Source organism: Platalea leucorodia (assembly GCF_965183815.1).
Source record: "Platalea leucorodia genome assembly, chromosome: 6".
In the NCBI taxonomy this organism is placed as follows: domain Eukaryota; kingdom Metazoa; phylum Chordata; class Aves; order Pelecaniformes; family Threskiornithidae; genus Platalea; species Platalea leucorodia.
In genome coordinates, this window is record NC_138828.1 from 73,618,614 (window position 1) to 73,632,396 (window position 13,783).

The following is a 13,783-nucleotide window of genomic DNA, read 5'->3' on the forward strand; positions in this document are numbered from 1 at the left end:
TAAATCAGCAGTGACACACTGCAAAAGACAGCATTCTGATATATAAATAGGAAAGCCCTTCTGTAAGAGGGGAAGTGATTCCTCTGCTGGAGTACTGGGCTCAGCTCCCCTTACCTTCTATTAAGAAAGATGTCCTGAGGAGAGCAACACAAACATCACTACTTTTGAAAAGCGAGTGAAGGAGCTGGGGTTGTTTTATCTCCACAAAAAAAAAAGAAAGAAAAAAAAAAGAGAGAGAGAAACTTGAAGAAGAGCCCAGCAGTTTTGCAGAAGCCATGTTCATAGTTACAGGAGATAAGGAAAAAGCTGTGCTTGTCCCGTAGGCTCTGGTAAACACAAAGGAAGTGGATGTGATGACCTTAAATCACAGCAAGGGAAATTGAAGAAAAAGAATTCTAACCAGAAAGTGAGCTTACTGTAAGGCTTAATTATTTCTAGGGAAGCAGTGGAAATTCTGTCTTAAAGAGATTTAGAGTGTAGGAATAGTGCATTGTAGTTGATGCTGGCTTTGTGCATGAGTAGAGACCAGACGATCTCATAGGATCCCTTACACATACATTTTCAGTGGAATTCGAGAATTGGGTGAATTCCAAATAGGTTTTAAGAATATAAAGTCTAGACTCTGCTCCCTTTGTTTATTTTTGACTAGCTTCTTGAGCCATATTGTATCTTCCCTGGGGAGCTGATGAACTAAAATTAAGGTCTGATCTTCTGGAATGGGGTTCAATGGGTTCATTGCTGCTTTGACTTCTAAATTATTCATGTGTTTCTTGTATTCTTTCTGATAGTAAGGGGTTGCAGAGCAGCTTCAAGGAAGTCTATACTTACAGATTAATATGACTTGTTTTTTCTGTGGTTGGTTATGAAACTGTCAGTCATAACACTTCAGATAATATTCAGATCATAATGAGGCTTTAGTGCTTATTCTGTTCACATTCTGCAAAACTCTTCTCACTGCCTCAATCCTTGTCAGCATGCATTCTGAGAGTGTAGAAATATTCAATGCTGCTGTTACCAATTTAGTATCTAAAGCCTAAATAGTCTATCCTGAAAGGCATATCAATTTAGATGAAAAATAATAGCTATTTAGATGGGTAGCTGGGAAATTTAATAAAACTTCTCATAAAATACTGGAAGTGCCCTTTTTTCAAGACCTTCAGGCAGATGGTCCTTAAAGCTGTAGACCCCAGCTCTGAGAAGATGCTTTGCATAAATTTTACTTGAAGAATAAAGTTCTGACCAATATAACTTTTCTAACTAGCAAATGACTAATCTGTGATATGAACTTGCTGTGGACTTTTGTCTGTAACTGTAGGGAAAAACTTGTGGTGGAAGCAAGGAATTCAACAAAAATGATTGCTACCTTATACAAAATTTGTTAGTTAAGGAACAGCAAAAAAAAAATGGCACTAATATTTCCCCCTATGCAGATTGTTGATAAAATAAGATCTAAGGTGTTAAGCACATCCTATACCAGTTCTTAGTGGAGGAATAAAATGTGTTGCATATTCATAAATGCTCTCTAAGAAATTTTTTTGAGGTTGCAAAATAAAACTATCTGTTATTTTCTGCCAAGAAGAAAGAATAAAGTAATTTCTTAATGAACTACTTGTATGAGCAATCAAGATCTTACCTGAGGAGAAATATATATATATATATATATATATATATAAAACAAAATAGAAATAAAATAAATATTTTGGGGTTTGTGTTCTTTTTAATCTATCAGCATGAACTTCCCTTTTAATACATCTCTATAGATAAGGAGAGGGGGAAGGAACCTCACCCTCCTGCCCCCTCCAAATTTCTCCTACCTTTTGTTCCCTGTCTTTTCCATCTGCGCATTTATCATTTGGGTAATAAAACCTCATATTGCAGATGTGACAGTACCAGGCTTATCATTTTATCATATGAATGGGTCTTTTTTCTGGAATTCTGCTGTCATACTTCTAGACCTGGTCCTTCCCAACTTTGGTAGTCACTGTTTCCTCACCTGCCTAAATGCCTCTGTCAAAGATACTCCTAGAAGTTGACTATGTGTCCTGGCATGCAGAAACTACAGTTAAGCTTTATCTGGTGTCAGCAAACCAACAGTACCGCTCAAAGGTGCTGTTTATCAGGCTGCCCACTGGTGACAGCTGAAAAGCGTGGTGTTGGATACGTCCCTTGCTGTAGTGAGCATGGAACAGTTTACACAAGCAAAACAAACAAACGAGTAAAATGCTCCTCCTGGGTACTTGTCCTGGTAGGCCCAGCTGTGCAGTCTGAAGTGCGTTCACCAAAGCCGCTTGTCCTTTTCCCCAGATCAAGAAAACATAACATTCTGCTGCATTCTCACAATACAGCTTCATCAGCTAATGAATTACGTATTGCCATCCATAGCAGTCTTGCGAAGAACGCAGCAATACAATAAAACTGTGGAACAGTAATTGTCCTTTGCTGCTTTATTTCAAATAGGTGTGTGAGTGGAAGAGGTGAGGAAAAATCTCATCAGCTGTAGGAAATGGCATTCATGGTGCAGGAAACAATCTTTCACTTCTCTGCTTGTTTTCCCTTTTTTTCAATTGTACCCTTAACACTAAATTGCTATTCCATCGTGATGCTGGAGATCAAATATGCTGTTTAAAACGGTTGTTAGCCACTTAAGCTCACAAAATCTCTCCTTCATGCTAGCTACTTTACTTCAGCTAGATTACAGAGTTGTTTCACTGTAATTTCATCTTTAAAGCAGCACTAGAATTTTTTAGTTGAAAAAAACTAGAAAGTATTTGTACTGATGTTTGCAAAGAATGATTGTTCTTTTGTATACCAGAGGGTTCAGTTGAGATTTTGGATAAAAGACCTAAGAGGACAGCCCTGCTGGTGTATGAAGCCCTGAGGAAGGTTCATTTGAGAAAACAGATGTAAAATGATGTTGGAAGGAACAGATGTGAGCTAAATGCCACTGAAAAACATATAAATGCTATTTAAACTTTTGAAATTGTTTTACTCTTTCAAACTCTTCTACAAACAATAGCAAACATTAAAATGTTTTTGTTTTTTTTTTTTTCTGCTGTGGGCTTAACTCTGAGTAGGGCACAAATGAGAGAGGGGACAGGAGCAGAATTGAAGTTTCATTTTTTGCATCTAGCTGCACAATTCTGACCCAAATCTGCTGAAAATTCATAGACAATTGTGACTGAAATCTGCTAGGATTTAGGGGGAAGAGAATCTTTCATAACTATAGCATTATCATAGCGTTTGTGCTAGTGAATGCTGAAGTCGTCAAGTGATGTTACATATCCTGAACCAGAAGCTCTAAGAGAAGCCTCAGTTTCCATCTGTCTAGCTGTAAAACAAGAAAGGAAACCCGTCCGTCTTCTCTCAGACCTGCAGCAAGACTGGGAGTGCAACACCATTGCAGTTGGTTTTGCCTTGTTGTCTTTGAGCTGTGCTTAAGAAAAAAATAAAATAAATATGAATAGTTTCAGAGAGGAAAGACTTCCACTTTCAATTTCTAATACTAGTACAATTGAGAATAATAGCTATTTAGGTGGGTAGCTGGGAAATTTATTAAAACTTTTCATGAAGTACTGGAAGTGCATGTGAGTGTGAGAGGAGGAGTTGGCATAAATTGAAAATACAGTTTTAAAATGGAAAGAAAAGGAAGGTAGAGTCATGGGACTAGTCTGGAGTTGCTATTTCTTATTTGCTAATTAAGGGTACTTTAATTTTCAGAAATTTTCGTGATGACAGTCTGTACGATTGTAGTAAACATCTAAGCAACTGTAGAAGAAAATGGTTTTCTTCAGTAAATGTATAAAATGGACATCAGCTCGTGTCCCCCATCGCCTCCCAAACAACACCCCCAAACGGCTCTAGTACGGATAGTGGGTCTTACATCTGTCCTTTTGCTTTACACCTCTGACATAAATGCTGGTTTAGAAGTAACGCACATCATTCCACAAGGGCCAGCACGGGGGCGAGAGGGCCAGGTCTGAGCTCAGACTGGAGCCCCGCTGGGCTGCTTCTGCCTGCGGCCACAAGATGCGTCTCTGGCTCCCGCTAACTCCTCTGGTACCGAGGCAGTGCTGGAAGGACACGGGAGCTGCGGCAGCCTGCAGCCAGCATCAGCGCGGTCACCGAGCCGTCCTGACCCAGACACGTAGGCTCTGATGGTGACTTAGCCCAGGAAGAAGGACTGCCGTAGCTTGCCATGCCCTGCCAGACTCAAGCTGGCTTTGCTTGCAACCCGCTGTGGTTCATCCAGCTTAAAACGTGTGCAGATACGAGTGCAGGTGTGACGCCAGCAATGTGGGAAGCTTTGAGGTTAATAAAGCGTTGTGTCTGTGGAGTTTAGATGCCTCTATCTGTAGTCAGCAGCAGAGTGAGGCTTCCATGATTGAATTTATTTGTAAATGCACATATTTCTTACGAAGTCCTGCATCAAATACTCTTGAACTTGCTCCCCCCTGCCTTTTGTTTCTTTTTGTTTTTTAAACTATGGTTTAACTTTCTAAGAACTCCCTTTTCTGGAGTTGGGGTTTGAGCGTTTGGAGGGTGGTTCCAAAAGGACTATTCCTCGGTCTTATGAGAGGAAACCAGCATGGATAATTTCAATATTCATTATAGCAGAATTTCATGGGGGAGAAAAGTTGAATCTGGCAGATGCTTCTGAATACAGCACTCTTGAGCTGCATATTTCGTTTGAGAGGGACTTCTTTTTATTAAGTAATAAGCATTTGTAAGTTGAGGTTCTATAGGTTTGTAGTTCTACAAAAGAGGAACAAAAGGAGGCCCGTTAATTTTCCATGCATAAACGTTCTCAGGTTTACAGAGGAGGAAGCTGGATAGAAACTCAGTGTTGATGCTCATTTGTTAATGTTTTTTAGAAACTAGTTGTGCTATCGTTTGGTGAATCATTCTATCTAATGTCTATAGGGGATGTTAAAAGCTGGCATCATCCTTTGGAGGTTAATGGGGTTACCATAGACGCAGTCATAAAACTAGGGACATGGCTGTTGTCACAAGCCTTTGGTATTTTAGCCATGTCCATTAATTTTACAAGGAAAGGGCTCTGGTAACTTTAAACTAGCATTAAGATATGGGGGGCGGGGGAGTATTTAGGCATTTTTAGTGCATGGGTTGAGATTATTTTTAGCATAAAGACAAATTATTAATCATCGTCCTAACCAGTTTTTCCTCATGTGGACACATTAATTCTCTTGTTTAATTTTATGTTAGCCCATTGATGGTAATGGCACTGCTAATTCACCCTTCCAGACTTTAGACATTAAATTTTGCCACTTTTTGTTTGCTTTCTTTTCTGTTGCGTTTTACACTGAACTATTTGTCATGTTGACTAATGTTGTTTTGTTGTATTTTCATCTCTTGGGTAGCTATCTCTTCTCTCATGTTTTTCACTTAGATTATACACCGTAGGGCTGGAATTAATCTTTTTGCTGTGGATTTGTACAACTCTGTATCAGCAAAGTATGAGCCCCTGCGTGGAGTTCTTATTGAGTATAAGAGTTCAGATAATGGATGTTCTGTTGTAGTTTGACAGTCCGTTCCCATTACTACTAGAAATTGAACAGTGTGACCTATAAGACCTAGCAAATTCGTTGTAATACCAGAGTTTCCTCCTTTACATGTAAGTATATTATTTATGGCATAATGAAGTGTGATTATTGTCTAAACGCTTTCCTATATTGAATACTAATCTGCAGAGAATGAGTGGCAGCCAGGAAAAGCAATGCTGGTGGGAAAAGGCGCTCTATTCTCCCCTTTTTCCTGCATCGCAGTGTGAAGGTAAGAAGCTCTGCCTGTTTGAACTAACTTGCTGTTGCACCTGTGTTAGAATGAAATGCTCTTTCTTACGGATTTGAATTGTTGCAGATGAATTGGAACTCCCGTCTGTATTTAAAGAAAAAAACAACAGTAAACTTCCACAATAAATTCTCTTATCTGAGAGAAAACTGGGATGCTTCAGTTACATTTGCAATAGATCTCTAGTATGCTTCTAAATAGTTGTTAAATGGAAGTGCTTTTAAAGTAGTCTTAACATTTATGCAAATTTACTTAATTCCAGAGCCTGGAATTAAGTAAATAGAATATTAATCTCTGACTCTGAAAATACTTTCTTACATTTTTGAATATGTTTCAACCTGAATAATACTTATTAGGTAGCTAATTTTATAAGAACGTGAAAACATGATAATTACCTTTTATGGGTTCGCATAAATAACATGCCAGTTATTCAGTGAATGTGTGGAATTTCTCTCAAGCTGGGAAGGAGAGAGATTTGCCTTGGCCACTCCTTTCACAGTGACAATCTGGGAATTTTTCTGTCCCACAGGGAGAGTAAGTGCAGTCTTGGTAGGCAGGCGGCTCGCGGGCGGAAGCAGGTGTGCTTCCAGCGCTCTCTGTTGCCTCCCAAGAATTCGTAGCATCTGACAGCTGGCCCAAGCCCAGTTTTTCCGTGGGCAGGCAAGAATCCAGTCAGCTTTTTTTGCCTGCATGCCAATTTACCTTTTCTGGGGAGAAGGCAAGAAGCTAAATAAGAACTTCCTATACACCAAATTGACAGGCTATCTGATGCTTTCTGTTGGTAGAGGCTCAGTGCAAGAAACTTTTGATCAGAGACTTAGTTCCTTAATAATCTGGAAGTAGATTAGCCAGTAATTATTACTGAACTATTTTTGGAGTGCACCTTAAAGTGCAACGAACTAAATGGAGTTCTCGGTGCCTAAATGCTCTTACTTTGGTGTTTAGGACAGTTTGGGTTACTTTCAAGAACACTTTAACTTACTTCACTCCCAACTATAGAAGTGTGCTTGCACAGTGAAAGAGAATAGCTTGGTGCCTACAGGACTTTGATTTGCCTCCTGGACTGGTTGCAGAACCTCCCATGTTAGAAAAAAAGCTCAGTATTTGCAAAATAGAGATACTTACTGTCCTTTTGTAAAGTCGTCTCCCCCCCCAGTGATAATTGCAGAGGTATTATTGGTGTCCTAGCAAATGTAGTGACTCACACTCCTGAGTATGTATTTTACACGGAGGGATCCTTGAATTCCTGTGAGTGAATTGTGTCATCTTTTTGCTGACATCTGCTGGTGAACCTGCATAACTGTCTCAGTGTTTCACCACCTCGCTCCATCAGAGGAAGACAGAATATACAGTATAAAGTACTGTGGAGTCCAGAACCTGCTTGATACAGTGGCAGAATTTCTGTGAAGTAGAATAGTTCCAGGATTTCCTCTTTTAGACAAAGTTTAACAAAACTAGAGCTTCATCCTCAGAGCTAATGTTATTCTTTCACAAACCTTTAGCTGTATCCAGTTTTCTGTATGGGTACTTTTTATATATGGATATTGATGCATGTGATCCGTATATATTGATATGATACATGTTGATATTATATATGGAAGTTTACTCTGGTAAGTAGAAACCACAGGTGTTCATGTCAACTTTTTTTCTGGTTTTGAGCTTCAGTCAGGGTCAGGCTGCTGTTGCAATATATTTTGTATGGGTATAGAAATAGGAATGATCTAAACCACCATGCAGTATCAGAATTGAAAAATGCACTGAATCATTTATAATAAAAAAGTAATTCTTGCTCTTTGTACCTTACTATTTTAGATGTTTTCATTAACTAAGTAGCTTCTTTTTTTAATTATTGGTTATTCAGGTAAGACTTGATGAAGCTTCCATAAGGTATTATGCTTATCTCTTTAAGGGTGTCAAACTATAAAATCCCCCACGAGCACAGAGTTTACATGGCTTAGAGTGTGAATTTCAAGCATACTTCTCTAGATGCTTTCATTTTGCCTAAATATAAATAACAGTGTTCCTCAATTCTGTTTCTTCTTCCTTTTTCCTCTGAAACACCCCCACAAACACAATGTAAGAGTGTTATACAAATGCCAAGGGAGAGAATGGTGTAGGAGAATTTGCAGATGTAAAGGAAATATCCAATGATGATGAACATCTTTTAGATTTTAATATGGTAAGTGTGTCATTGGTTTGGGGGAGGGCTTTTTTTTGTTTCTTTTCTAAGGGTCTGCCACCACATCTTTCCTTTCATCACAGTTTTCAGTCTGGCCTGAAATGAAATTCCTATGAAAACCTTCAGAAGCTTTTCTTTCCTTACTCTGTGTTTTAATCTCTTCTGTGTCTTGAGCATTCTTCTGAAAACTCCTCGGTGGTGTACTTGGGGGAGTACAGCCCTTGGTACAAAGAGTTGTACTTCTAGTAGTTAAGCAAACTGTTTCCTTTGGGAACACTTGGCTTTTGCTTGTCGTGTGTGTTAAACAGGAGTCTTTTTTCCCTCAGCTTCTAATTTTAGTAAGCGTAGAGTGGGCCGATGTGCACTGTGAAGGCAGAAAAGACCAGTAGCTGAAGGCGTAAACGTAGTGTATGCTGAATTCTGTCCTGCTTACGAGCAAAAACCCGATTTTTTGCTGTAGGGAAAATCTTTGTGTACACGTGCACTTACTGATAGACTTTTAAACTTCATAGTGATGATAGCACTTAAATTTACACTGTGACATGCTTGCTATAGCTTTACTGAGTCAGCTGAAAATACATTGGTTTTGCTGAAGTTCAGTCAGATCTGGGCTGTGTTTTCTTGATATTTAATACTTACTACCAAATTTCAGAGAGAACTTTTACAGTAATTTTCTAACGTGACTTGTGGTAACGATGCATTCTAACCGAGTTCACTTTTGATTCTCTTGCTGTTTTGTGCAAATTCTAAAATGAAGGAACAGGAAAAAACAATAAAGGCCCCACCTTTTTTTCCTGCTGTTCTGCAGTCCTTTCTACGTAGTGGACTAAGTCAGGAGAGTGGAGGACTTGCCCTGTAATCGTGACATCTCTTGAACGACTAGAAAACCATATAACCTCCCTGCTCAGAGAACAGCAAGCTTGTTTGTTGTTGTTCCCCATCAACACTGTCAGTTTAAATCCTTAGGTTTCTTCTGTTTATGAAGCAAGATGTGCAGATGATATAAATGCTGAGGCAAAACCAAATGGCTTCAGGAAGAAGGTCTACTCCAGTGATAGCTCCAGCTCTGAAGACACAGCTTCAGAAGGTGGAAGTGAATGGGCTGATCCGTGTGAGGAGGAGCTTTTTTCTCGAACTCAACTATAAAAACTGCAGAGTAGAACATGATTTAAAAGTAACATGAGATGGAAAACTATCCTTCTTGAGGGTCTGTAGCTCTAAAACAACAACTTGAGTTTCCTCTTCAGTTAATGGATTCAGATGTGTATTTATCTTTCTCTTCTTGCTTATTTTATAGATGAGGACACAGCTGTCCTGTTGAAGATTTTTTTTTCCCCCAAAAAACTGTTAAATTCTTGGCTATTTGAACTAGACTAGATTGTGTTGTCAAATCAAGAATGGATGTGCATGTGCTTGTCTTAGTGGTACCACTGCTTTTTTGCATCTTAATTGCAGTTATTTTCATTCGTAACTGTAGCCCTACCACTATTACTATCTTCTTAGCATCGCAGTGTCTACAACTACTTCTGCTATTCAGAGACTTCAGCTTTCTGCACATTAGGCTTTGTTCTTTAAGAACTGGGAGATAAATACTTAACACTGTAATCTATCAGTGCCTTTCTGAATGCAGGAGAAAAGCATGAATGACTTGTCCAGTCTTCATTCAGTAAATCTCATAACTTTGAAGTAGGAACAACAGGGTTGTGCTTTAGAGACTTACAGAAACTGTGTTTTCTATCCTATGAGTCCCCCCTCCCGCAAACCAACACTGAGGATACCATGGTTTGTATTTTTGCTAACTGGAGAAGCCAAGGATTTTTTTGTAGGTATGGAGGCAATGTGGGTTTTTTTTTCCTTTTTTTTCTTTTTTTTTTGTCCTTTTTAGCAACTTGCCAATGTGGGGCAGACGTTTAAAAAGTAACACCAAAAATAATAAACCACTGGGGTGATGTGTGGATTGTTGTGACTTTTGTAACGAGTAATGAGAGTGTTGTCTTGTTGCAGATGATGGCATTCATGTAACCTGCAAAAGCATCCTGTACTGAACTTGAGCCTGAATGACTGAAACTATCTAAAACGCTCAGAGTGTTCTGTGTTTTAAATGCAAAGGGTCAGTGCTTCACTTGACAGAAATCCTGTGGCTGCTGCAGTTAGCTGCTGTTGTGGCTGTAACTTAGTAAATCTCGTAGTTCATTTTGTGTTTCTGAGAGAATGTGTGGGGCAAGTTACGTGTGCGGTGGGTGGGGGTCGGGAAGGCGATGACTTACAACATACATGTGTGATTGCAGTAGTGATTGTTGCTTTATGTGACTTGCTTTTAAATTTTCTTTTGTTAACTTAGAAAGTCAATACATTGTCAAGTTGCATCTGTACAAGACTATCAACTCCTTGTGCTTTTAACACATTATGCAAAATGTATAAGCCAGGAGGAGCAATATTTGCAAAACTAAACATTCTAAGTTTTTACCAACTCATAGTTTAAAGAACAACAACAACTAACTAGTCTATACGATAGCAGCATGTCTATAACATCAGGAAGTGCAGAAAGTCCAATACTGACTTGAAAAGCTTAACCATTAATTTTGACAGGCAATAAACCTCATGAGAACTACGGCTGTTTGAAACGTGAGCTGAACTGCCTTTGAAATATGTTCTGTGCTAGAAAGGTTTTCCGAGTACCTGGGTATTGTTGCCTTCATTCAATTGATAATGTAAGAATTGAAATCCGTGGCTGGAAAACCATGCCATCCTTCGTGCAACGCTTTTCTTGAGATCCTTACTTAAAATTGGCTTGGTTTGTCCTTACCCAGGGACTTTCTTTTGGTCCTCCTCTTAGACTACGTTTTAGGGTTTGTATTCATACAACGAATCTTTTGACACTTTACAGTTTCTTTTCTTAATTTATTTGCAGACTTTGGATAAATTTTTATATATTTACTTTCTTCTGGAGCTTCCTTGAGAGGTTGTTTAGCACCTGCACTGAGAACTAGTTAACTGTAACATGAAAGTAAAAAAGAACTTTACACACAAATTCTTGAAATCACTACAGTGAAGAATGGAATAGAACTCCATTCGAGAACAAGAAATGACCAAATGGACATATTTCAAACACAAACTTCAGCTCAGTTAATTTTGGCTAGAGCTGCTTCTTTGGTAAGAAAGGGCTCAAAACCAGCAAAGGTGTTGCTTACAGTTACATTGTGGCATGTAATAACTCCAGCACCTTTGGGGAAAATAAAATCGTGTATTGAGCTTGGGCAATAACCAATTGTCTTTACTTGTTTTCATAGTTTAATGGCTAAAGCTCTAAAGCTTTCAGTGAGAGCTGAAGTGTGGTTTTTAGTTTTTCTGTATGGATAGAAACACACACAACAACACCAACAACAAAAGCATTAAAGGTTGGCATACGCTGAACCGCACTGTGGTATGAAGCGCATTGCATATCCATAGCACTGAAGTATCAGTTTTCCATTCCTGGGCTGAAATTTGTTTCTACTTTTTGCTTCAAGTGGTTGTATTGTTCTGATTTCACGTACACCAGAGTAACTGATTTTGTTTTCTTGTGGAGTTACTTAACACCGAATAAAAATATAAAAGGACAATTGGATGGTGTGTGTGCGTGTTCATTTCCTTTGGCTAACATATGTAACTTAGATACAACATGGCAGTTAAGAAGTAAACATTCTGGAGAGAGAGCATGAGGTGTATCTACTTTGGGAGTCCTTTTCATTGCTATCATTTTTTAATCTGTTTTTTATTCTTTTTCAATGCAATGCAGGAAAATCAAATACACTGTGTATGTTCTTTAAAAAACAAAGACAAGTAAACAAAATAAGCTTAGTCCCCACTTTAATTATTTCTGTAGAAAATATCATCATCTTATTAAAAAAATTAATTTGTAATGACAACTTCACATTTTGAGAACAAGACCTCCTTTTAAAAAAAAAAAAACAAACCAAACAAACCCAAAAACCCCCAAGCAAACCCAGACCCTCTCTGACATATCAGTCAAAGAACTTTTACATGGTATGGGATCTAAAATAGCAGACTTTATTTCTGCGTTCAACTTGTGCTCAGCCATCAAATGGTCAGTATCTCACTTCTACTTTTAGAAAAACTGCATCTATGACAAGAAAATGCATACTCCTAACCCCGTGGCCAGGTCTCTTTTTATAAAAAAGAGAAAAAGAGACCCGGTTTTGAACAGCTCACATTCAGCCTGATGGAGACACGTGCATTATGTTGCTGTAAGTGTACAGCTGCAGCGGCTTGGGATTCCGTGTAGAATGATTGCAACCCCCCTGAATTAGAAGTGCAATGAAAACACCACATAAATACACACTTGGGAAATAATGGAAAATAGTTGCTCTGTAAGGTCCTTGGTTGAATGCTTTTGTTCATTAGTATCTAGCATGCTTTAAACTTTGTAGTTAAAACTTCCAAAGGCATAAATTATTTTAATTATTTCTTAAATCCAGCAGGAGGAGTGTATTTTCATTGTGTTTACAGAAGATGCTTGGTAAAAGAATTAAATTTGATCAGCGAGGCCTTTCAGTTGCTTTATCTGAATTATTACCTCCACAAATCCTAAAGAATTAGTTTCCAATGTAAACAGTGCTTCTATCGTGCAAAACCCACTGCCTAGTCCTTGGCAGCAATTGCATCCGTCAGCAGTAGGGCAGGCCTTAAATGCACGTCAAACTATGACTTCATGGGAGCGCTGGCCACAGTGAAAATACGTGGAAAGGTACTGCAGCTCCTGGAGAGCCAGTCTTCCCAGGATTCCTTCACAGTAACTCATTCTTCTCCTGCCAGGACCAGCACATTTAAGTATGATCCCCAATGAATTTGTCATCTACCTTTCACATACAGCATCTCACGTTATTTTCTTGTATGATCTCTGCAACTAGTAGCAATAAGGCTCTAGAGATCTGGGACAAATGAAACAACGGATACATTTTAGCTTTCTACACTAAGATCCCTTTTCCATTGTTCAAGGTGCTCTTAAAATGTATTATGATGTGCAAGCACTTACCAACGTTATGAGCTACCTCTGTGCTCCAATATGATGACGATGGGATTCAAAGGAACAACGAAGCCGAGAGAGCTGGCCGTGGGTCAGCGTGCTGCCGACAAAAAGTGACGGGGTGGCAAACACTGCCCTGCTTCATCGTTGTGGATAGCTTCGCCTGGAAAGAATGCACCGAGGACAGAGACCGAGATGAGAGACTTCCATGTACGCTGCCTTCTCCTACCTGACAGCCTTCCTGCAGGGCAAGTGCTTCTGGAAGAACTATCGGTTACTGTAACGTACTTGCAACTGTAGAACCCAGTTAATCCAAGAACGTGAGGAGGTGCAAAAGCAGCAGTAAGTCTCTTTCCCTGTCACTACAACACAGGGTCACTTGTATTAACAGCAGTAACAGCTATATAATATTGCTACAATTGCTTTTCACATAAAGATTTTAGAAATTGTTCATGAAGAAGGCTTAACTGCCCATCATTTCTGTGCAGACCTTATTTTGCTCACTACAAGGAAACACACAGTGAGATGTAGCGACTTCCCTTGTATCACTGAATTGAGCAGTCTCAAATTCTTGAATTTCTTCTAAAATCAAGCTAAAAAATCAAGCCTGTTAAAAAGTATAGATGAGGATATCTTCATATTGATTTCAGTGCTTTTCTTGGTTGTAGCCACAGAAATGCCTGAGCAAATAGCGCTACAGTAGCAATACTGAAAGCAAATACACAAGCACTAGAATAGACTGCCTAAAAAAGGGATGCCGCTTCCACCAC

The 13,783-nt window shown here is 38.9% G+C and overlaps 1 protein-coding gene across 7 annotated transcripts in view; it reads left to right on the forward strand.

Annotated features, from left to right (window-relative positions):
* Positions 1 to 11,589, forward strand: part of KIAA0232 — a 71,763-nt gene extending 60,174 nt beyond the window's left edge. For 3 of the 7 annotated variants that reach the window (XM_082315954.1, XM_082315959.1, XM_082315960.1), the window contains 3 exons: positions 5,709 to 5,790; positions 7,890 to 7,987; positions 8,954 to 11,589. In XM_082315954.1, the coding sequence (XP_082172080.1) occupies positions 5,709 to 5,790; positions 7,890 to 7,987; positions 8,954 to 9,133 (360 nt within the window). In that variant the 3' untranslated portion in view covers positions 9,134 to 11,589. Of the gene's footprint in view, positions 1 to 5,708; positions 5,791 to 7,889; positions 7,988 to 8,744 lie in introns of all 7 variants that reach the window. The other 4 variants (XM_082315956.1, XM_082315955.1, XM_082315957.1 and 1 more) reach the window with 4 other exon arrangements.
* The last annotated feature ends 2,194 nt before the right edge of the window (positions 11,590 to 13,783 follow it).